General features: G+C 37.9%; 1 protein-coding gene across 3 annotated transcripts in view; it reads left to right on the top strand.

Moving 5' to 3' along the window:
• The window catches only part of Heatr1 (HEAT repeat containing 1), a 44,401-nt gene that overhangs the window by 13,763 nt on the left and 7,289 nt on the right, over positions 1-23,349 (top strand). For all 3 annotated transcript variants that reach the window (XM_048800400.1, XM_015504351.2, XM_048800401.1), the window contains 22 exons: positions 630-841; positions 1,340-1,461; positions 2,040-2,231; positions 3,896-4,079; positions 4,209-4,345; positions 5,047-5,239; positions 6,080-6,249; positions 6,643-6,801; positions 8,485-8,727; positions 9,962-10,093; positions 11,912-12,015; positions 12,175-12,318; positions 13,046-13,164; positions 13,251-13,372; positions 15,324-15,452; positions 16,937-17,167; positions 18,067-18,193; positions 19,858-20,012; positions 21,070-21,116; positions 21,606-21,729; positions 22,304-22,444; positions 22,901-23,190. In XM_048800400.1, coding sequence (XP_048656357.1) covers positions 630-841; positions 1,340-1,461; positions 2,040-2,231; positions 3,896-4,079; positions 4,209-4,345; positions 5,047-5,239; positions 6,080-6,249; positions 6,643-6,801; positions 8,485-8,727; positions 9,962-10,093; positions 11,912-12,015; positions 12,175-12,318; positions 13,046-13,164; positions 13,251-13,372; positions 15,324-15,452; positions 16,937-17,167; positions 18,067-18,193; positions 19,858-20,012; positions 21,070-21,116; positions 21,606-21,729; positions 22,304-22,444; positions 22,901-23,190 — 3,477 coding nt within the window. The remainder of the gene's footprint in view (positions 1-629; positions 842-1,339; positions 1,462-2,039; positions 2,232-3,895; positions 4,080-4,208; positions 4,346-5,046; positions 5,240-6,079; positions 6,250-6,642; positions 6,802-8,484; positions 8,728-9,961; positions 10,094-11,911; positions 12,016-12,174; positions 12,319-13,045; positions 13,165-13,250; positions 13,373-15,323; positions 15,453-16,936; positions 17,168-18,066; positions 18,194-19,857; positions 20,013-21,069; positions 21,117-21,605; positions 21,730-22,303; positions 22,445-22,900; positions 23,191-23,349) is intronic.

The following is a 23,349-nucleotide window of genomic DNA, read 5'->3' as shown; positions in this document are numbered from 1 at the left end:
TAATAATATATATTAATATTCATATGTGGTGTGTTAAGATATAATAAATTTTGTAGGATGAAGAGTTTTCTGATTTTTTTTTTACTCTATACTACTTTTACATAATTATTACTTTGTAATTGAATACAGATATAAATAAGTTCAGAGGCACATGATATCTTCTGGTAGTATTTGATGAGCTCTGGTTATTTCATTTTGGGCACATAAGCATTTTCCAGCTTCTTAGAGCACGAGAGCATGTCATACTCGGTTTTGTGTCTGTCATACAGATATTTCTCACATTAGTATGTGTATATAATGATATAGGATGTGCTTAGTTAATTTTTTGAATGTATGAGTGAATCTCTGGTAAGTAGAGAAGTTGAGATACGCAATTTGATATATGTATTATAGTTGAGGTGTTGATTTTTAATTTTTTTTAATTGACAAGATAACATAAGGTAATTTATAAAGATGTTTACATATATAAAAGGTAACTCCTTTATTAGCATGGATTTTAAGAGATATGTTTCTGAATAATACTTTTTTTGGTAAGGAGATTTTGTCAGTTAAACTATAAACAACATAATGATTAATTTTTACTTAAGTCTCGAACATGTATCAACAAAACATGCTCATGTATCTCTTAGGTACAGGGCCCTTGAGATAGCAGCAGATGTATTAATTAGAGAAGAGATACTAAGTGGAAATGATCAGTTGTCAAATCAGGTGGTTGTGCATTTGCTGCCTTTCATGGTTATCACTGATGATGATGTGGGATCTGCTGAAGTGAAAATCGCTTTGTATTTATCAAAATCCGGAATTTGCTCTCTGCATCCTCTGTTAAAAGGCTGGAAAGAAGGTAAGAAATTTAGGTGGGTTTTAGAAAAAGCAAACAGGTAACACTTTAAAGATAAGTAAATTTAAAACTGTCTGTATTCACTATTTGAATAAATTGTGTTTATTTTATCTCAGCACAATTTTTTTAAAAAATTGCCAAGATGAAAAATATACAACATAAAGGAAATTGGGCTGGGCGCAGTGGTGCACCCCTGTAATTCTAGCAGCTAGGGAAGCTGAGGCAGGAGGATAGTGAGTTCAAAGCCAGCTTCAGCAACTTAGTGAGGCCCTGTCTCTAAATAAAATATAAAAAAGGGCTGGAGATGTGGCTCAATCCTTCATATCACAAAAAAAGAAGAAAAGGAAGTTGACTCAGATATTCAGAACTGGATAAGAAAGAAAAATAAAAAGTAAACCTTTGAAGAGCGATACTAGAATTTTTACACAAATTCCTTACTTTACACTGTTCTATATGTGAGTGTTGGTGGCATGAGGACACACTATTCATAATTTTTTACAGCTCTTGAAAGTGTGATTAAAAGCACAAAATCAGGAAAACTGAGTGGTGTAGCAAATCAGAAGATGATTCAAGTGTTGGCTGGCAATATAAATTCAGGAGTCCCTTCTTCAATGTTGAAAATGGTAGGTGTCTATTGATGTCCACCCCAGCTTTCCTTCTTATGCTCTTATTGAACTCTCCGCTTCTGTTTTTCTAGATTCTTCTTATTTATTTGCATTCTTGAATATACTGATTATCTTACTTTAAACAAGTAAAATGTTGTTCAGATATTTTGCAGAATGTTTGAGAGCCTTGGTATATCATTCTTTTCACTGTGGTTCTGAATTAGACTAGTGAGAATAATGTGTTCTTTTTCACCTTCATTTTTCCCTCTCATTCTCATTGAAAACTTAAAAGTCTTTTTTTTTAATTAAAGTAGCAAAATAGAAAAGTATTTGCCTTAATGAGTAAAGCTTTGTAAAGTTAATAACTGTGATTTGAACACATTAACTAGTTTGCAAGTGTGATTATGTTCATCTAGTTTGTGAGAATATTTATTTTTAAGTACTTAGAAATCCGTGCTTATTATATTTTTAAAAGCTTTATATTTGTCCTCTCACTTTGTATGTAAAACACACAATACCTCAATAGGCCTGAGATAGAAAAAGCTGTTTTACAAAAATTAAGAGTTATCAGTAATGGAATGTGTTTGTTTTTCAAGGTTGAAGATTTAATAAACACTGGTGAAAAGGAGACTTTTAGTCTGAAGCAGAAAGTAACATTTCACGTGATTGTGTCTGTACTTGTCTCCTGCTGTTCATCTTTAAAAGAAACTCGCTTTCCATTTGCAATGAGAGTCTTCAGTTTGTTGCAGAAAAAAATAAAGAAGCTGGAAAGTGTCATTACTGCGATGGTAAGGAGTGCAGTCTGCAGAAAGCTGAATATTGAGTCAGTTGAAAACCTGACCTGTTACAGCAAAACCAAAACTCAGAGGCAGAGATGTGGTGTCTGGTTGCTGGGTGGGAGAAACGTGAAGCACCTTGGATTGCAGTGAGGTCCTGAATTAGGTGCTCCCATGCTTTTGCAGAAAATTTAATTGATTTGTAGAGTTGCAAGGTTGCAAGTTTTTATGTCTTCACTTTATTATCTTTATTGGGTAGTTTTCCAAGTTATATTTAACTACCTTGACTGATGAACAATTTGCTTAGTGTATTAGTACTTGAACAAAACATTATTTAATTCTATTATTAACTAAAACGAGATCTTGTTTATATTTTTTAAAAATTTTTTTAGATGTTGGTGGACCTTTATCTTATTCATTTATTTATATTCAGTGCTGAGAATCGAACCCAGTGCCTCACACATGTTAGGCAAGTATACTACCACTGAGCCACAACTCCAACCCCTAAGATCTTGTATATTTTAAAAATCAAATATTCTATTAGATATGGATCTTTCCAGCCTTCTATTGTTTTTGACAGTATTACAGGGACATGTTTCAACTATTTTATTTCTATCTAGTACTACATCTTGAGGTAATGAGATTATTTTTTTTTCATATCTGCCCTACATAATTGTATTTTGTTTTTATTTTTCCTCCAAATTTCAAAGGAATACACATTATAGGATTTGCTAAATGAATCACATTTTATTACATTTATTTACACTTTCAGGATTTATGAATTCTGATCATAGCCATTGTTAGCTAAAGTTACATAAACTTTAAGAATGGATCTTCATATTTTTTAAAGTGTTTCATGTGAGCTCTTAATGTCTAGCTTCTTTTTCTTTTGTGAAGTGTGGTAACTGGAATTATACTTCTTAGTGTTAAAAGTGTGTATCAATTTTTTATATAAAAGTAGATCATATTGCTTTATATTTAAATACCCTTTCTGAGCATGTTGCAATTGCAGCAGCACATCGAGCCAATCAGAGCCCTCAAAAAAGACATTGTCTGATACAATTGAACTTAGATTCTTTTTCTTTGGTGATTTTGTTGTGTACCCTCTTTCGATTAGCAGGAAGCGTGAAATTAGAGAAGTCCCTTTGAAGATCTTTTAGAAATGCAATTCTTGGACTGGGGTTGTGGCTCATTGTTAGAGCTTTTGCCTAGCACATGCACCATATAAAAATAATTCAATAAAAATAAAGGTATCATGTTCATCTACAACTACAAAAACTTTAAAACAATAATAATAATGAATAAATATAGTGTCTATCTGCAACTAAAAAAAATTAAAAAGATACAATTCATTATCTTTCTGTTCGAAAATATACCTATTTATTCCTACCATTTATTTTATAGGATTAATATGAGTAAAATTTGTTTTTAGAGAGTTTCTTAAGGTAAAACAAATAAAATGAAGGCATGTTTAACCTGTACTTTTTCTTGTGAATAGTAATGGCTAGACCTCTCAAAATCTGTGTGAAAGTTATCCATCCTCTCCCCACCATACCATATAGACAAAGCTTTGCCTCCTACCCAAAGAATGTGTACATCTGTTACCGTCCACCCACATAGTCCATGCTCAGAACCTCTTCAAGTGTGTGCTAGCTTTGTTTCCTTTCACATTTCAGGAAATCCCCTCAGAATGGCATCCAGAATTGATGTTACACAGAGATTTACCAGGGGAGCTGTGGGCACATTACATAGAACAGCTCCACAGTGCCCAGAGGGTTGCAGTGGAAGACTCAGTTTTACTTATATTTTCCCTGAAGAATTTTATTTATGCACTGAAGGCTCCAAAGTCTTTTCCTAAAGGTAAGATGCAAATTGTAAATCTTTTAAAACTGTATTCTAGACTCTGTGATTCTCTGTCTTGAATGAAAAATTCCCTGTAGCATGTTCAAATAGGTTATGCATTGCTCCTCTTTTTCCACATTCCTATAGATGATACATGGTGGAATCCTGAACGCCTGGACGAGGACGGCAGACAATACCTGCACTTGCTCACTGGGCTCTTTGAGGTGGTCCTCTGGGGTGCTGATGCCGTTCATTTCAGGGTTCTGATGAAACTTCTCATGAAGGTACATGGTGCACTGCTTTTCTTCCCTTTAAGATAATATTGTAAGTTGTTTTAGTTATGACAGATTATAACAGAAATGAAAGTTCTCTTCAGCTAGGGAAGCATATGTAATAATAAACATGGGCCTTGTAAAGCATTATAATCCTGACACCAAGCGGTAGGTGGAGCAGAGACTAACATGCTGTACCTCTACTAAGTGCTAAGCTCATAATCATGTTTAAGAATCACAGCAGCCCAGTTGGTTTGATTTTTAAATGCTATTTGCAAATGAGAAAACTGAAGTTGAGAGAGGTTATTCAGCGTCCCCAAAGTCACTCAGGAAATTCATGGTGGGTACCAGTTACCTCCATGTTCCCAGCAAGTGATTCTTGTTCTTCTCCACAGCATTTGATATATTTAACATTTGTAACTTCATCTTTGAAGTCTCTTGATGAAGCTTCCCAGACAGTACTCTTACTTGGTTTCTATTTAGTGCTGTCTTTTTTGTTAAGTGTTCAAGTGCAAGGTTAGAATGAGTCTTTTGAGTATCACTCTTTATTGACATCTTTTCTAATTGGTTAAAATGCCAAGAGTAGGATAAGTGATTAGACAAGGCACAACATTAAATTATTTGTGTTTTTACAATTGTACATGAGTGATAACAGGATTTGGAACCAACTTGTTTGAGCAAGAATTAAACTTCACTTTTTTTCTTTAAATTAGGTACATTTAGAAGATGTTTTTCAGTTATTCAAGTTCCTTTCTGTTTTGTGGACTTATGGTTCTAGCCTTTCAAATCCACTTAACTATAGTGTGAAGTCAGTGCTGCAGACTCAGGCTCTTTATGTAGGCTGTGCACTGCTCTCCTCTCAGAAGATCCAGTGTAAACAGCAGCTGGCGTCCATGTCATCCCCAGGTATTAAAAGTAGCGTTGATGTGTTCTGTCATGTCTGGCTGTTAATGCTTTCTTTGAATGTGGTTTATGTAGTGTGGAAAATTATAACTTATTAAAAAAATATAACTATATATAATTTTTCTAATTCTAAATATTGCATTTAATGTAAGAATGACGTTTACAGAATCTTAACACAAAAAGTTGAATAATAGAAATGGTGGCAGAAATATACGTGAATTCTTAATATACAACTATTAATTTCTTGAACTGCAGCAGCTGTAGTTACAAACGAAAGCCAGATCATCATGATGCAGTTCAGTAATCAACTGACTGCTTATTCAAAAGTCCTTCCTGGATTTATCTCTTTCCTAGGTGTTAGTCATTTTCAGATTCGTTGCTCTCTAGTGAAACATCTGAAAATAAAATTTATATGTAATTTTGTGTAAAGTAGAATTGCAAGTCCAGCATGGTTGTGTACACCTGTAATCCCAGTAAGGTAGGAGGATTGTAGTTTCAAAGCCAGCCTGCCTGGGCAACTTAATAAGACTGTCTCAAAAAAGTAAAAGAGCTAGGTATAGGCTCAGTAGTCAAGCATCCCTAGGTTCAATCCCCACTACCAAAAAAGAAAAAATAGAGTTGCACATTTAACAAAGGTGGAGAATTTTATGAAGTTGATGAATGTGATACTGAAAAGTAGGTTGACTTAACAGAGCTACTGTCAAATAAGGTATCTGGCAGAATTAAACCATAAAAACATGGTTGAAGATGAACAAAATGATTTGGATAATGGATACGGTTACAAATGTTGTATTATTTCATTTTTAAAAATTGGTATCAACATGATTTCTCTTATGGTTTTAGTGGTGACATCTCTACTCATTAATTTGGGACGCCCTGTTAAAGAAGTCCGTAGGGCTGCCATTCATTGTCTCCAAACTCTCAGTGGAGTGGCGTCAAAGTTTCATTTGGTGATAGATCGTCTGGTTCCTAAAGCAGAGGAGATCACCTCAGATGCCACCTATGTTATTCAGGTAAACTCTTTGGCAAATGAAGTTGTGTGCATGCCTGTGTGTTTTGCACATGAACAAGTTCTCCAATCTTGACATTTTTCTTGGAAGGATTTTGATGAACTAAGTCGTTGAATTTATAAACTGATAGGGCAGTAACTACATATCTTTCCACCATTTCTAAAAGATTGTAATTTTATGTATCAATTTTGCTATTCTTTCCTTTGGCTAAAAGACCAGTGTTTAGCTTTTCATAGTAAACTAGCTTTGGGGTATTGATACTCTTTCCAGTTAGTGCTTTAAAGGGAAAAAAGTATAAGCAGTGTCACACTTGGGAAAGAATTTTCCATATTTAGTATGTTTAACCTTTGTAGTTCCTGAACATTTTTTAATCCAATTTTCCTTCTGTTATACTAGGATTTGGCTACTCTATTTGAGGAACTACAGAGAGAGAAAAAACAAAAATCTTATCAAAAGTTGTCTGAAACTTTGAAAAACTTACTTTATTGTCTATATGATTGCCCATCTTATGTTGCAAAAGATTTGATGAGAGTATTTCAGAAAGTCAACAGTGAGGTATGTATGATACACCTATGATCATGTATGAGGAAGACGTTTGCAAGACATATGCACTTTCAGAAATGATAATTTTCTTAATAATTTGGGATGAAGAATTGAGGTAGGTGGAATAAAGGATTCAGGATACAAGAAGCATATTTTGGTGTTTCTTTGTGTTTTAAAATTAGTGCATCATCCTTGTCTAATCATTCCTTTGGTTTTTAAGTAGATTTAAAATGCACATGGGAGTGCACTACTGGAAGAACTTTGGTCTGTGTCTATTTTGCAAGTGAAAATTCTCCACAAGGGGATATGTTTGGACATGAGTCGATGGAAATTCCAAACTTGTTTCCTTATTTATTTTATTTATGTGTTTATACATTTTTTCTGGGGGAGGGGAGTCCATAGCTTTTGTTATGTTCTCAAGGAAGCTTGTGATACAAAAGAAAGAGAAACACTTGTTTGTATGGTGGTGTGTGTTATGGTCAGCAGAGGAAAAGACCTTCGTTCTGGTTCCAAAACTACCTGACGGATTGCAGACTTTGAGAATTAAAACGGGTAAAATGGAGTGAAGACCATTTGATTATATTTTCTACATATATCAGCTCTGAGTTATCCCTGGTGTAGCTTAGGAGTGGGCAGATATCTTGGCTAAGGACCAGGTAGCAAATACAGTTGGCTATCTTCATCTGTGGGTTTTGCCAACCTCAAATTAAAAATATTTGGGGAAAAAATTGTGTCTGGGTTGAACATGTACAAACTTTTTTCTTGTTGTTTCCTAACCAGAGTATAATAGCTATTTATGTAGCACTTACGTTGTATTAAATATTATGAGTAACCTAGAGGTGATTTAAAGTAAATAGGAGGCTGTGTATTGGTTATATGGAAACACTAGGCTATTTTATATGAGGGGTATCCTGGGATTTGGTTTCTGGGGAGGGTGTGGAACCCATTCCCCAAGGATACTGAGGAACAACTCTGTTTTGGGCTCCGTAGACCATAATCTCTGGTGCAGCTACTCATTTCTGCCACTGTGTCAGCAAATCAGCTATAGTGGGTATGTAAGTAGGTGAGCATGACTGTCAGTAAAGAAAACTTATAAAGGACATCTGTTGAGATTGCCATTGTTTGCCGACCTAGTTATTAAAGCCTTCACATACATAATTTGAATAAACACTTATACCAAATTCAGTGTTTGAGGGAAGTGCACAATGTTTTAGCAAATCATAAAATATTTAGTCAGATTTTAGGAACATACATATTTGTTCTGAGATCCCCTCTGAAGAATGAAGGGCTTCGAACGTTACAGGTGGACCACCAGAGAAGACCTGATCTTAATTCGGATTAATAGCCTCCTCTGAGTGTTATGATTGTTTTTTGGGGGGGTGGGTAACCAGGGATTGAACTCGGGCACTCAACCACTGAGCCACATCCCCAGCTCTATTTTGTGTTTTATTTAGAGACAGGGTCTCCCTAAATTGCTTAGTACCTCACTGTTTTGCTAAGGCTGTCTTTGAACTCTGTAGTACTCCTGTTTCAGCCTCCTGAGCTGGTATGATTTCAGGCAAGTGCCACTGCGCCTGGATATGATTGGGTTTTTATCCTAAGCTCCCAGCCTTCTTACAGGGTGTCTTTGGACATCTTTGTAGTGTGAGGGAAACATCAGCATCACTGTTTACCAATACGTTTTCCAATCTTTAGATGGTGCTTTCTCAGCTCTTGCCAATGGTGGAACAGCTACTGGAAAAGATTGAGAAGGAACCCACTGCTGTCCTGAAAGATGAGGCTATTGTTTTGCATCTCGCTCTGGGAAAATACAATGAATACTCAGCTTCCCTTTTACATAAAGACCCAAAGAGTCTAGATATGTTTTTAAAGGCTGTGCACACAACAAAGGAACTTGACCCAGGAATGTCAACCATTCAGATCACTGCCCTTGAAAAGGTCAGTGACTTTTTGGAATCTAAAGCTTGTTGTGTAATGTAAGTGAATAATAGACTGGTGCATTTTAAAGGCTCCTGATATATTTTATCTACTCTGCAAAACTGAATGTTGCACATGGGTTCTTAAAAAAGAATTGCATTATACATGAGAAATTAAAATGTGAAACAGTTTTTATTGTGAGAGAATAAAGATGCAGATGCCATCTTTGGAGTTTAAGCTTGTTCACTGAACTCAGTTTTTTTTTTTTTATTGGTTGTTCAAAACATTACAAAGCTCTTGACATATCATATTTCATACATTAGATTCAAGTGGGTTATGAACTCCCATTTTTACCCCAAATACAGATTGCAGAATCACATCGGTTACACATCCACATTTTTACATAATGCCATATTAGTAATGTTGTATTCTGCTACCTTTCCTATCCTCTACTATCCCCCCTCCCCTCCCATCTTCTCTCTCTACCCCATCTACTGTAATTCATTTCTCTCCTTGTTTTTTTTTTCCCCATTCCCCTCACAACTTCTTATATGTAATTTTGTATAACAATGAGGGTCTCCTTCCATTTCTATGCAATTTCCCTTTTCTCTCCCTTTCCCTCCCACCTCATGTCTCTGTTTATCTTTTCCTCCTGCTCTTCCTCCCTGCTCTGTTCTTAGTTGCTCTCATTATATCAAAGAAGACATTTGGCATTTGTTTTTTAGGGATTGGCTAGCTTCACTTAGCATAATCTGCTCTAGTGCCATCCATTTCCCTGCAAATTCCATGATTTTGTCATTTTTTAGTGCTGTGTAATACTCCATTGTGTATAAATGCCACATTTTTTTTTTTTATCCATTCATCTGTTGAAGGGCATCTGGGTTGGTTCCACAGTCTAGTTATTGTGAATTGTGCTGCTATGAACATTGATGTAGCAGTATCCCTATAGTACGCTCTTTTAAGGTCTTCAGGGAATAGTCCGAGAAGGGCAATAGCTGGGTCAAATGGTGGTTCCATTCCCAGCTTTCCCAGGAATCTCCATACTGCTTTCCAAATTGGCTGCACCAATTTGCAGTCCCACCAGCAATGTACAAGTGTACCCTTTTCCCCACATCCTCGCCAGCACTTGTTTGACTTCATAATGGCTGCCAATTTTACTGGAGTGAGGTGGTATCTTAGGGTGGTTTTGATTTGCATTTCTCTGACTGCTAGAGATGGTGATCAGTTTGTTTTTTTTTTCCCCCATCCCTGCTAGATCACAAAGCCATTTTTTGCAGCCATTTCAGATGAAAAAGTTCAGCAGAAGCTTCTGTGCGTGCTATTTGATCTGTTGGTGAATTGTAAGAACTCACATTGTGCTCAGACTGTTGGCAGTGTTTTTAAAGGGGTAAGTTGCAAACTTTATAACTTGTCTGTTGTTTAGTCTTTTCCATGTGACCTATTTAACTGTTGTTGAAATACTTATAGTTTTAACAAGGTAGGATGAGTCCGTGTGTTGGTTGGATCTTAGTTGCATTAACAGGTGCGTTCTGTTTTATTCAAGAAATGAGAAAGAGTAGCTCCCATGTTGATCTGGGTGATGTTATTCCATTTAAATAGTTTTATGCCATGTATCATGGAATTGAAAATTCACTTATTGGTTTCATATGTATATGGAATCCTAGCTAATAGCAGAATACTACCTGTTTAATTCTGTGTTTTGAATGCATGGAACTAGATAATTAGTATGTGAAGCCCTAGTATCCAGATTTAGCAGTTCTCAAAATTTTAACGTATTCACTTAATTTTTTCTTTTTCTTTGTTGAAGCATTTCATAGTGGACCTCAGAACAACATTTACTATACATTGTTTTAAAAAATGAACAATTTCTTATGACTGTAATGCCATTGTTACACCTGGAAAAATTAATATTAGTTCCTTAATGTCATCTAAATACTCAGTTTATAATCATATTTTTATGGTAGTAACGAAAATACATTTTGGCATTTATCTTCTTTTTAATCAAGATCCAAACATGATGTCATTTAGATATCACAACAATGTTTTTTAAAGAGAGAGATTTCTGGAACTCTCCCATATCTGCAAAATCTTGGGGTATGACTGAATGTGTGTGTCTTAGTTATTCCTTTCTAGTTAATTAGGATATATCAGGCTTTGTACATGGAAACAGTGGGTGTGGATGATTCTCTATCTGGTGGCTAGTTTTTCGTTCTAAGGGATGAATATGGAATTGAGTGACACTGGACTAGAGAAGTGGTACAATGTTATAATCAGGGCAAGTGCAGGGTTATAACTTGAGACCCAGGATAAACCCTGCAGAAGCAAGTGCCCTGTAGCAAGAGAACTCAGGTAAAATGAGCATCGAACTGGAACTCATGTTGGCTAGTGCTGGGTTGGTTGCTTTTGATTTATACCTGCTCCCTCCTTTGCTTCTAATTTTCCTTGGGGTATACAACACAGGAGCATCAGATGGCAGAAGAGTGGGCAGACACAGATCGAGAAAGTCATCCTTCCTCATCAGTTGATGAACTGTTCTCATGGGAGAATGTCTGATTTTAGTCTTAATGCAAACAAATGTGAAGAGAAATTAGAATCACAAATAACACATGTTCAACAGGCTTTGAATACCCCATAGTGCTAATTAAGGTGCTAATTAATTATAGTGCTGGTTGAATTAAGATTTATTGCACAAAGGAGAATCTTACAACATTTTGAAGGGTTATTGAAAGGAAAATGTTAACCCAAATCCCTCTAGCTTCCATTTCAATAGACCGTGGACTAGAGGGTAGATGAAATATTGGAAACATGCCATGTCAACCAAAAATAAGCTTGGCCTGAAGCATAAGACAGCTGTACTTCTCATTATAAACATTGTTTTGATTACAAAATACACTAGATGAAACACTTCTTTACATTTTTAACAATAAATATATGCCATATAGTGAAATAAGTATATACTGATGCGAGTAGATTTTTAAGATACCAGAACAATGTATACCTTTAAACAACTACTGGTATGTGGAAAATTTTCAAAAGAAATTGTTAATGGTGTTTGCCTGTGGGGTTTGAGCTGTGCTGTAGACTGGTATAAAGACATAAAAGTGGACATAAATACTTTGATCATATCTCTTTTAATCATTACTTATTCCTCTGATTTCATCATGGTGAATTAATGTTATCAACCATTCTTCCTTCAATATTTCAGATTTCCATTAATGCTGAACAAGTCAGAATAGAACTGGAACCACCAGATAAAGCTAAATCCTTGGGCACAATTCAGCAAACAAGAAGGCAAAAAATGCAGCAGAAGTAAGAGCTACGAGTGTATTAAGAACATGCTCTTGTTCCCAGGCTCTGCATGTTGACACCATTGTGATACTCATCAGTTTGCCATAACTGGGTACAGTAGTTTTTGTTTAGCAGTGATGGTATTTGCGTTTCCAACTTTTTGTCTTCTTTGTTTCCCAGAAAATCACAAGATACAGAATCCATTCAGGAAGTTGGAGGTTCTTACTGGCAAAGAGTAACCCTCATCCTAGAATTATTGCAGCACAAGAAGAAGCTGAAAAGCCCTCAGATATTGATACCAACTCTTTTTAACTTGCTGTCTAGGTAATGACATTTAACTTTGATCTGTGAGTTCTAATAAGTTGCTCATCCCATTTTGCTTAACATTCTCTTTTCAACACATTGTTTTCTTTAGATAGTCTATCCAGTAAAGTAGGTTCAGATTCATAATTTGGAGGATTGTAGGAATGGTTTAAGTACTCATTGCCAGCCCCTAAATGGATTTCATCCTGTGTCAAGAAGTAAATGGCCACTCACCTTACTGCTGCTTTTTTCTTAACTTTCAGTACTGTATCCAAGTTATTGTGACTTGTATTTAAAGATACAGTGAGACACTGCTTTATTTTTTAAGTGTAGATAGGTGTAGAGTATGTCACTGAACTGTGGAATGTACTGTTAGGTGAAGAGTAAAGTAATTGTTGCCTCTAAGATTCCAAATAGGATAATGGGAAGTACAATGGAGGAAAGAGAATTTGACATAAGTACCTGTTTATATAAAAAAGAAATTAGGGGCTGGGGTTGTGGCTCAGCGGTAGGAAGCTCGCCTAGCACATGTGAGGCCCTGGGTTTGATCCTCAGCACCACATAAAAATAAATAAATAAAATAAAGGTATTAAATTAAAGTTATAAATTTACATCCTATTTATAGACTTTAATATACTATTTTAGTTATTATTTTCTAAACATGTGTTTCTGGACAGTAGTCATTAATGTGGCAATGAATTAAGCAACTTCTACATTTCCTGTTATTTTTCTTGTGGGTGTCCTAAAGGTGTTTAGAGGCTTTGCCACCAGAGCAGGGGAACATGGAATACACCAAGCAATTAATTCTTAGTTGTCTGCTCAACATCTGCCAGAAACTCTCCCCAGATGGTGGAAGGATACCTAAAGGTATGTGCTAGTTGGGTAGAAAATTGACCTACTTTGAGTGCAGATGTATCTGCCACTTATATTTTTTAAATTTCTCACTGCTATAGATGTTGTAGATGAGGAGAAGTTCAATGTGGAATTGATAGTTCAGTGCATCCGCCTTTCAGAGATGCCTCAAACTCATCACCAGGCCCTTTTACTTTTGGGTACCGTTGCTGGAATATTTCCGGTGAGTGTTGATGACTTCAGACTTTAGCTACTTCACATATTTTTCTCCCATGGGAATGTGTTGGCACTTATTGATTGATTTAAATTCATTGGGCTGAAGCTGTTATAGTTAAAGCTTCGTCCCAGGGTTTCATAAACTGACTTCCAGACCACTCACGTATAATAGAATCAAGCCTTTATTGAAGCTCACCGGTGGTAGCTGACCAGAACATAAAGCTGTTCCCCTGATCAGCCCCAAACAATTGCAAGGGCACTCCTTATAAGCCTGAAAACCGCAAAAGGGATGTTCAGGGGGTCTAGCCAATGCAAGCAAGCCAGGTTACAAAAGCGGGACAGTGCAGTCAAGCGGAGGGAAGCCTAACCAATCACAGTTAGCCTAGTCACCGCAGTTACAGAAACAGAGCCCCGTTACCCTAGTTACAGAAACAATACCCCATTAGGTAGTTTTGTGTTCTTAAAGGTTTCTATAGCAAAAGGAAAAGAACATCTTGCTCCAGTCATGACTCTTCTACTTGGCATGGTTGTTTTACAGGATAAAGTCATAAAACAAAATGGAGTCACATTTGCTTCTACTGCCACAAAGCTGGGGGTATAAATCAGTAGTAGAGTACTTGTTAAGCATGCTTGAGGTCCTGGATTTGATCCCTAGTACTGTAACAAACAAACAAAACCAAAAAATAGCTGGGTGTGGTGGTACTTGCCTATAGTCTCAGGAACTCGGGTGGCTTAGGCAGGAAAAACACAAGTTGGAGGCCAGCCTGGGATCCTGTCTCAAAATAAAAATTTAAAAAAGGGCTGGGGATGTGGCTCCGTGGTAGAGCACTAGTTTAGCATGTGTGAGACCCTGGGTTTAATCCCTAGTACTGCAAAATAAGTAAATAAAGCCATTAGACTTTGGGGTCCTTCAGCACTACTGGGACTCCTACCCTGTCTCTTTAAGGATGGGACACTGTGAACTGATTGATCTTGCTAACTAAGCTTTGGTTCTCTTCTTTGGAAAGTGAAATTGGAATAGTAACCTCCTTCCTAACATTGCTGTGAGGACCCCGGTATGTAACTTGTGGTTAGCTCCCAGCCAGTGCCTGTCACACTGTAAGGTAGTGGTACTAGTGTTGTTTGAAAACTAATAGCCAATTAACCATTAATTTTCTAAGGAGGCTTCACCCAGCAACAATAAAGTTAATTTGATTATAGCTTACGTCATTTGAAGAAATCACGTCCCTTTATAAAGCAAATCATTTAGAGAATTTGACACTCTTTGCATACAGAGCTTTAATCAGAGGGTCTTAATTGAAGGTTCTCCATGAGCTTTAATCTGTTGAAGTCATGTGAAGATCTGTTATGTGGGACTTTTTATTTCTTTGGACAAAAGTCTGTAGCTCTCAGAGGGGTTGCTATGAATGTTTGTATACAAGGTTTTGTGTGGACGTGTTTTCATTATCTATAGGACACACACCTAGGAGTAGAATTTTTGGGTCATATGGTAACTTGACTTTTTAAGGAACTACTGGGCTGTTTTCCAAAGTGGCTGCACCATTTTACCCACCAATAGTATATGAGAATTCCAGTTTTTCCACATCCTTGCCAGAATTTGTTATTGTCTTTTTTTATCATAGCCATCCTAATAGGTGAGGAAGCATATCTTGGATTTTGATTTTATAATTACGTAGTGACTAATGATATTGAACATCTTTTCATAAGCAAATATGCTTTGCCAATTTGAATATTTTGAAGAAATGTGTTTCATATCTTTTGCCCATTTATTTACTTATTTATTTTATTTTTGTTGGTGCAAGGAATTAAACCCAGGTCCTAAGCATATTCTCTGAGTTACGGCCCCAACCCCTTGCCCATTTTTAAACCAGATTATTTCTGTTTTTATTGGTTGTAATGAATTATTGGCCTTTGATATGCTTGAAATATAAAATGTTGATAGTTGTGTTTTCTTTCAGGATAAAGTTCTACACAATATCATGTCTATTTTTACATTTATGGGTGCCAATGTCATGCGCCTAGATGACACATACAGTTTTCAAGTTATTAGCAAGACAGTGAAGATGGTTATTCCAGCACTGATTCAGGTAAACTGTCTGAACACCACCATCATCATTATTGCTTCTAGTTTTTTGAATGTTATGTATGATGGGTATTAAAAACCTTTCTGAAGTGCTCAAGTAATTGTTGCTCGTAAGCTGTAGAATGGCAATGCTCAAAATCAGTCTTGGAAATAATTTCCTTTCCAAGATGTGATCAGACAAGCTGCAGCTGGTGCTGCTGTGCTGCATGACATCTTAAGGTTGTACTGGCAGAGTTTGGTTTAGAAGATCATGTCAGTTTAACAACTCTCTAGTGTAGATCAGCAGAGATGCTGTGGGAAAAAAGAAAAGGAGCTGTTAGACCTACGGTGGCGATATGTTAGCATGCAATCCAGCCTTTGCCGGACATATTCTGCGAGGGGGGGTGGGCGTGAATTGCAAAGTGGCCTCTGAGGTGAGAGGGTGTGGTTTCATGCTGGAGTTTTCTGCTTCCCAACTTGTTACTATCTTTTCTCATGCTCTTTTTTTTTTTTTTTAAAGAGAGAGAATTTTTTAATATTTATTTTTTAGTTTTCGGTGGACACAACATCTTTATTTTATTTTTATGTGGTGCTGAGGATCGAACCCAGCACCCCACGCATGCCACGCGAGCGCGCTACCGCTTGAGCCACATCCCCAGCCCTCATGCTCTTTACCATCTCAGGGATGAACAGTCAAACCATCTCCTTTTAATTTTGGCATTAAATTGGTGTTTTCTATGTCTAATAATTTGGCAAATATAGAACGCATGCCTAAAAAGAAATATATGTGCATTAATACATGTGCCAAAGAAGTAAATCATAAAGAGTTCAGAATAGGTGAAAATCCGGTGGCCAGGATGAACAGAAAGTTTCATAAAACGTGGAATTCATATGGGTAGAAAAGCATAGGATTTGCATAGTAAAATGGCAGAGCCATCGGTAGCAAGGAAGAGGCCTTGTGGACATGTGCACAGGGTGTTTAAAGATTGTGACGTAGATTAATTTGATGGAGAAGGGAATTGAAAACAGAAGTAGATGGTCTTGAGATGTTCATTTCAAGTGTTTCTTTATTCTTCATTCTCTCATTCAGAAACTCTATTTTGATCACCAGTGCCATAGTAAAATGGATTGAACTTTATTCTGAAAGCAACAGGGGGCTTTGGGCCCTTTCTTCTCAGCACCACATAAGTGCGTTGTGTTTGTGCAGTTTTCACAGGTGACCCACACAGACTGGCTGGCTGTGCCACACATTTGGCACTTGTCATTTGCTTCCTCCTCCTCTCTTTCACATGTGCATTTTGTTTCATACAGATCATACATCTCCCTTGGGGCAGAGGTTACATCCTAAATTCTGTATCGCCTCAGGGCCAAATAGTACCTGAGATATGACTGATACTCCTTGACTATTTATTGATAGATCTTTGATTATTAAAATTCTTTTGATAGCTTTTCCAGGGCACATCCAAAGGTCTGGTCTTCTGTACTGCAAGTTTGCTTTCTGTTTTGCAGTCTGATAGTGGAGATTCCACAGAAGTCACAAGAAACGTAGAAGAAATTGTGGTAAAAATCATCAGTGTGTTTGTGGATGCACTGCCGCATGTTCCAGAGCACAGGCGCCTGCCCATCCTTGTTCAGCTTGTTGATACTCTTGGTGCACAGAAATTCCTCTGGGTTCTCCTCGTCTTGCTCTTTGAACAGTACGTCACTAAAACAGTGCTGGTGGCTGCCTGTGGAGAAAAGGTCAGAATGTCGGTGGGGTGGTAAGAAGGAAAATGGTGATGTTTCATGCAGATTTTGTTTAAACTTGGGGCCGGCAATGCTTAATGTGCATTATTTGACAGTGTTTGCCCAGAATCTTTTCTTCCTTCCTCCCTCCCTCGCTCCCCCAGGGGTAACCTACCACTGAGCTATATCCTCAGCCCTTTTATTCTTTATTTTTGAGTAAGGGTTTTACTAAATTGCTGAGGCTGTGATCTTGCCTCAGCCTCTTCGAGTAGCTTGGATTATAGACATACACCACAATACCCAACACCTTTTTTAAAAATGTTTTTGGTATTCTTTAAAATTGCTCTCAGATCTGTGGGCACTTGTAACATTTCAGTAGCAGCAAGGTATCTTCTGAGGGCAGTTTCCTTTATCTGACAAACAGGTTTAGTGCCATGCTGGGTGGTTCCATTTTAAGCCCAGCAGAGTGAGGCTGTGGAGTAGTGAGACTCCTTCTCTGGAACGTGGCTTTGAAGGCATTTTATCAGGAAGGGGAAGAGCATCCATAACTAAAGACACAGGCCTGGGTGATGGTTTGGATGAACAGGGTCAGAACTCAAGAGGTCCAGGGCTTTGTAAATGGCATCTCAGACATGGATCTGGGAGTAGAGCTAGACCTTATGGAAGTAATGAGGGAAGTTCCTCTGGAAACTGGAGTGCAGACTATCCTGGGACCTTGCCCTCTTCAGTTCTCATGAATGGCCCTTTTACAGAAGGAGCTCGCCAACTTCACTCATCTGGTGATGACCATCAGGAAAGATAGGATGACTTTGCATGCTAAGGGATGTTTTTTGAGCATGTTCCCTTATTTATAGTTATTCATGCTCCATTTGTTAGGTACGGTTCTGTTACTTTTATCCTTTCTCTCCATACAGGATGCTATTTTAGAGGCAGATACTGAATTTTGGATCTCAGTCTGCTGTGAGTTTAGTGTCCAGCATCAGGTACAAAGCTTGATGAGCATCCTCCAGTACTTGGTGAAGCTGCCAGAGGAAAAGGAGGGTAAGTGCAAGTCCAGTATCGCTGCCATCTCCTGCGTGGGAGTAGCAGAGCACATCAGCCTCACCACCACAGCCCGTCCTTAGCAGGGTTATGGGGTTTTTTTGATTGATTGATTGATTGATTATCTTTAATTTCAGTATGTAATCATGTACTTTCCTGAATCCTATGTGAAAAGGTTAGCAGTTCTGCTCGCCTCACATGTTTTTGTTCTTTGTGCCTTGCTATGCATGTGTTGCCTATGGAATGTCCCCTGTGTCCAGAATGAATTATGTTCAAATGACAGTAAGTTAGCTGTACCTAACAAGATTCCCATTAAATTTGCAAGAAAATAATAAAAATAGGTAGCACAGCAGTGGTACCTGAAGGTTAAAGTTGTCCATGGAACAGTCTTGAGGAGAGTTGGTCGCAGTACTAGTAGGGCTGGCTGAAGGCAGCACTGATGTGGTGATGTGCTCAGTCCTCTGCCTATGCAGCAGAACAGCAGGGTGGACTAGAAGGCAGGACCAAAGGACTGCTCTCTGTGTGGCCAATGTGGACCTTGTCACCAGGTGAGGTTGGCTCAGGTTTGTCAGGAGCAGATCAGGAAACAGCCTGGAGAGCTGTGCTTGGTGGCATGGCTGGGGAGGAGTCTTCACTGTGAACCATTCTCTAGAACAATGGGTGGTTTGGTTTGGTTTGTTTTGTTCAGTGCTGGACATTGAACTCAGAGCCTTGCACATGCCAGGCAAGTGCTTCTTCACTGAACTTTATCCCCTGTGTAGTATTGGACAACCTAAGACAGGCACGGTCCCTAAGCCACATGCTTGTTGTTTAATTAAACAGAAGGGGGGAGATGTTGAGAGCCACAGCGGAGTCGGAATGGCGCCTGGCATTTTACCAGAAGGAGTGGTTGAGAGGTGACGCCAGCGAGCCATTAAGATGATGATAATTAAGTTAAGCTGTGTATAATTGCTGTGACTGGATGATGCTGGATTGAAATAGGCTGTGTATTCAGTTGTATATGGACCCCTGGCTGCCTCCCCCTTGTGTTCCCCTTGAGTTCTCACGGAGCCCGGTTGAGGGCGGAGAGAGTTCCCAGGGAGAGCGCTGGGGAGAGTTCAGGCAATAAAGTAGTTCCTGTTTGAACCTACAATTGCCTCCTGGCGGCTCGGTTATTTTGTGCCCATCCAGACTGTGGCACCCCTGACCACTGTACTCTCAGCGTATTTATACTAAATACATCTGGGTAAGAAATTTTCCATCTAAAGCTTGAAGTTCTAGAACATACATTTTCAGACTTAAAACTGAGCCTTAAGGTTAGTTCATAGGCTCCTTCAGCCTGTGTGGACTGCCATGAAAGAGCTCCTGAGATTTCAGGAGCTCTGTCCAGAACCAGCATCTGAAGGGTTCCTCTGGAGTGTCTGTGCCTCCTGTTTGATTATCTCAGTTATCCTGTTGTTTTGGTTTTTGCCTTCCATATCTCTTCGTATTAAGAACCTTTGGGGTACTTTCTTGGAAGGCACACTTCCACTTCTCACTGACGGAGAGAAGAAGAGCTATGTGTCGTAACTCTAGTTTTTCCTTTCTGAAATTGCATCCTATTCGCCCTGCTGTACTTGAGTTCAGTATGCCAAGCAGTCAGATTGAGGATAAGTGAGGTCACTAGTTTTGTTGTTGTTTTTCAGAAACCATTCCCAAGGCAGTATCTAACAAGGCCCAAGAAGAAATGCTCCAGATTTTTAACGTCGACACCCATACTAGCAAGCAGTTGCGGCATTTTAAATTTCTGTCAGTGTCCTTCATGGCCCAGCTCCTGGCTTCCAGTAGTTTTCTCAAAAAGGTGATGTGTTTGAATGAGTTTATGATAAAATTCTCCTGCTATTTCTAAGGAAACTGAGTTTTTTAAATTAAAATTTATCTTTTTGGTTGTAGTTGAACACAATACCTTTATTTATATATTTTTATGTGGTGATGGGGATCGAACCCAGGGGTATGCCTTCAAAGATAATAGAAAAAGTATTACACTTCACCATAAAAAACTGTTATACACTCTACCAAGGGTGAGTGTATAAGCCCTGTGAACATGTGATTTCATTCTCAAGAGCTGTATTCCCAGCACAGGGTATAAACATGTGGACCAGCAGCCGTTTCCAAGAATATTTGCAATAGGGCTGGGGCTGGGGCTCAGTGGTGGAGCACTTGCCTAGCATGTATGAGGCACTGGGTTCGATTCTCAGCACCACATATAAATAAATAAAAATAATAAAGGTATATTGACAACTAAAATATTTTTTAAAATAAAGAATGTTTACAGTAGCATTGTTCTCGGCAGCTGAACTGGTAGCAACCTAGGTGTCTGCCTGTGGAGTGGGTAAACGGGTGTGGTCACACGGGAGCATAGATGGACAACATAGCCATCTGGGAATCTGAAGCAGTATGACTAGAAAGAGGACAGGCACAAAAGAATGTGTATCCTGGTTTCATTATATAAAATTATAAACAGACAAAATAAGTTTGTGGTTTTAGAAGATAAGACAGTGGCATCTTGGGGAGGAGGATAGGGGACCACAGCTGTCCATAATGTTTAACTTCTCCACTGATTCTGTATGAATTAGCCAAGTTGGCATTCCATTAAATTAGGTAGTGGACAAGTGAGTATTGCTCATCTACTGTATTTTCCTGATTCTTTTTATCAAATTTTCCAGATACAACAGAATATAAGAGAATCAGAGTTAAACACAGTCTACAGTGAGGGTGCTCTGAACCTGATTAAATTGTAATGTCAGAAAATTTAAGCATGGTGTCTGTGTGTGTACTCCTGAGTTTTATTGAACCTAATTCAAATGACATTATTGTTATCCATGCTGTTTTCTAATGGAGCTTTCTTTAAAATGTAGGTGGTTGAAGGTGGTGGTCCTCAAATTTTTAAAGGACTTGAACAGAGGTATGTTTGTCTTTATTCACTTTTTATATGGAAATAATTTCAAACTGGAAGACTAGAACAGGAACTCATGCACTCTTTATAGCAGGTTGACCATGGACATTTTATGCCACATTTAATTTATCATTCTCTCTGCATACATTTTTGTCTTTTGAACTCTTTGAAACTAAGTCATATATATTATGCTTCTTTCCCTTAGTGTGTATTTCCTAAGAATCTGAGATATTGTTATAAAACCCGTGACACAGTTACCAAGGCCCAGAGCCAGAGTTAGGGTGTCCTTCTAGATAGAGGCCTCTGTTTATTTCTTAGTGGGATTTCTCTATGACAATAATCCCTACTTTCTTTTCCTTCCATGTCATTTTTAAAATAATTCAGTACAAAATTTTAAGTATCTTTTTCCATTGAGGCATTCTGCATGGGATAGAGACATGTGAGTTCTGTAAATGCCTTCAGCTGCTGTTTGTTGGTTGTGTCTCCTCTGCCTTATAGGTTGCTAGAAACTATTCTTGGCTATATCAACGCTGTAGCACAGTCCATGGAAAAAAACGCAGACAAACTAACTGTGAAGTTTTGGCGAGCACTCCTTAGCAAAGCTTATGACATGTTAGATAAGGTAGGTTATCATTTTTCCCTGTAAGTATTGAGTTTTGTCACTGGTTTTTAAGTCATTACAAAATTATTTGACTTGAAGTTTTACTTTAAGAATGAATTTAGCAATACCTTTTATTAATATAGTGAATCTCAGATTGTTCCTGAAAAGACTCTTGATGACTAGAAATAAACTCTTCTGGGAAAAAATGCCACCTTACCCAATTATATGAACATGTGCCTCCATAGAATATTTTAAATAGTTGTGTGACAAATAATGTTCCACCTTATTCAGATAGAAAAAAATTAAAATATGTATATTAGGTAAAACATTGGTTTTGAAATTAGGGTCATTGTTCAAATTTAGCTAAATTATTTGGCTACATGGTTTAGAGCAGTTCACTCGTTCTTAGCATTAGGATTTTTGTTTTGTTTTAGTTAATTAATTGAGTAATACTAGTCCTAGTAGAACGGTTAGTGCAAAAATTACACAAGTGTGTGTGAAAATGCCTCATGCCCAGAGATATGCAGTAAATAGAAGTTTCATTTGGTTGATCTTTGTCAGGTTTTTTGATTGTTAAATGTAATCTTCCCTATAGGTTAATGCCTTGTTGTCCACAGAAACCTTCATTACTGTGATTAGGGGGCTGGTGGGCAATCCACTGCCATCTGTTCGCCGCAAGGCATTGGATCTTTTGAACAACAAGCTACAGCAGAATACATCCTGGAAGAGGAAAACGGTGAGTGAAGCCATATTGCAGACATGTATAGTTTTCCTTGCTCTATTAAAGAGCGGCATTTAACTCCCTGAAGTTTCCCCAGGGTGCTATTTAACATTGTATTGTATATGAATTTAAAAATGTGATAGTCGAGTAGTGACACAGGTGTGTTGCAGAGCTCTTAGAACAGAATTCAGACTAAGGGAATTATTGCTTGATAGGGACCACACACTGCCTTAGCTTTAGCATAATTTTAATCCTTTCCCCCTGGGGTGCTTTATATGAATCAGGTTGGTGAGAGCACATGTATTTGCTTAGCAGTAAAGAAAGCAGATGGGGAAACCATTGCTTTGAGTATAGTCAAGAGGCGGGGCCCTCAGTCAGATTTTCATTGAGAGTGTCTCAGGCTGTGAAGATGCAAAATGAACTAGAAGATTTTAAGCTTTAACTGTTTGAGAACTGTGACTTCTTCTTCAGGTTTACCGCTTTCTAAAACTGGTTCCAGTCCTTTTGGCCATTGTGCAGCGTAAGAAAAAGGAAGGGGAAGAACAAGCCATAAACAGACAGACGGCTCTGTACACCCTGAAGCTTTTATGCAAGAATTTTGGTGCAGAAAATCCAGAATATTTTGTGCCAGTGCTGAACACTGCGGTAAAACTGATTGCTCCAGAAAGAAAGGAAGACAAGAATGTCGTGGGAAGTTCCCTTCTGTGCATAGCAGAGGTGGCCTCCACCCTGGAAGCACTGGCCATTCCTCAGCTTCCCAGGTATGCCACTGGAGACTTGGCACAGGAACTAGTACAGTTTTTTTGGCTTGAGTAGAAATTACATAAAGTAGATTTGTTAAAGAGTTGATCTTTTCTTCAAACTGAAAAATACAACATTGCCATTTAGCTTCAGACGCTTTGTGATGTTACTTGTCCCCC

This window comes from Marmota marmota, unplaced genomic scaffold (genome assembly GCF_001458135.2).
Source record: "Marmota marmota marmota unplaced genomic scaffold, marMar, whole genome shotgun sequence".
Classification (NCBI taxonomy): domain Eukaryota; kingdom Metazoa; phylum Chordata; class Mammalia; order Rodentia; family Sciuridae; genus Marmota; species Marmota marmota.
Note: the sequence above shows the minus strand (reverse complement) of the source record. Positions and strands in the feature narration are given on the sequence as shown.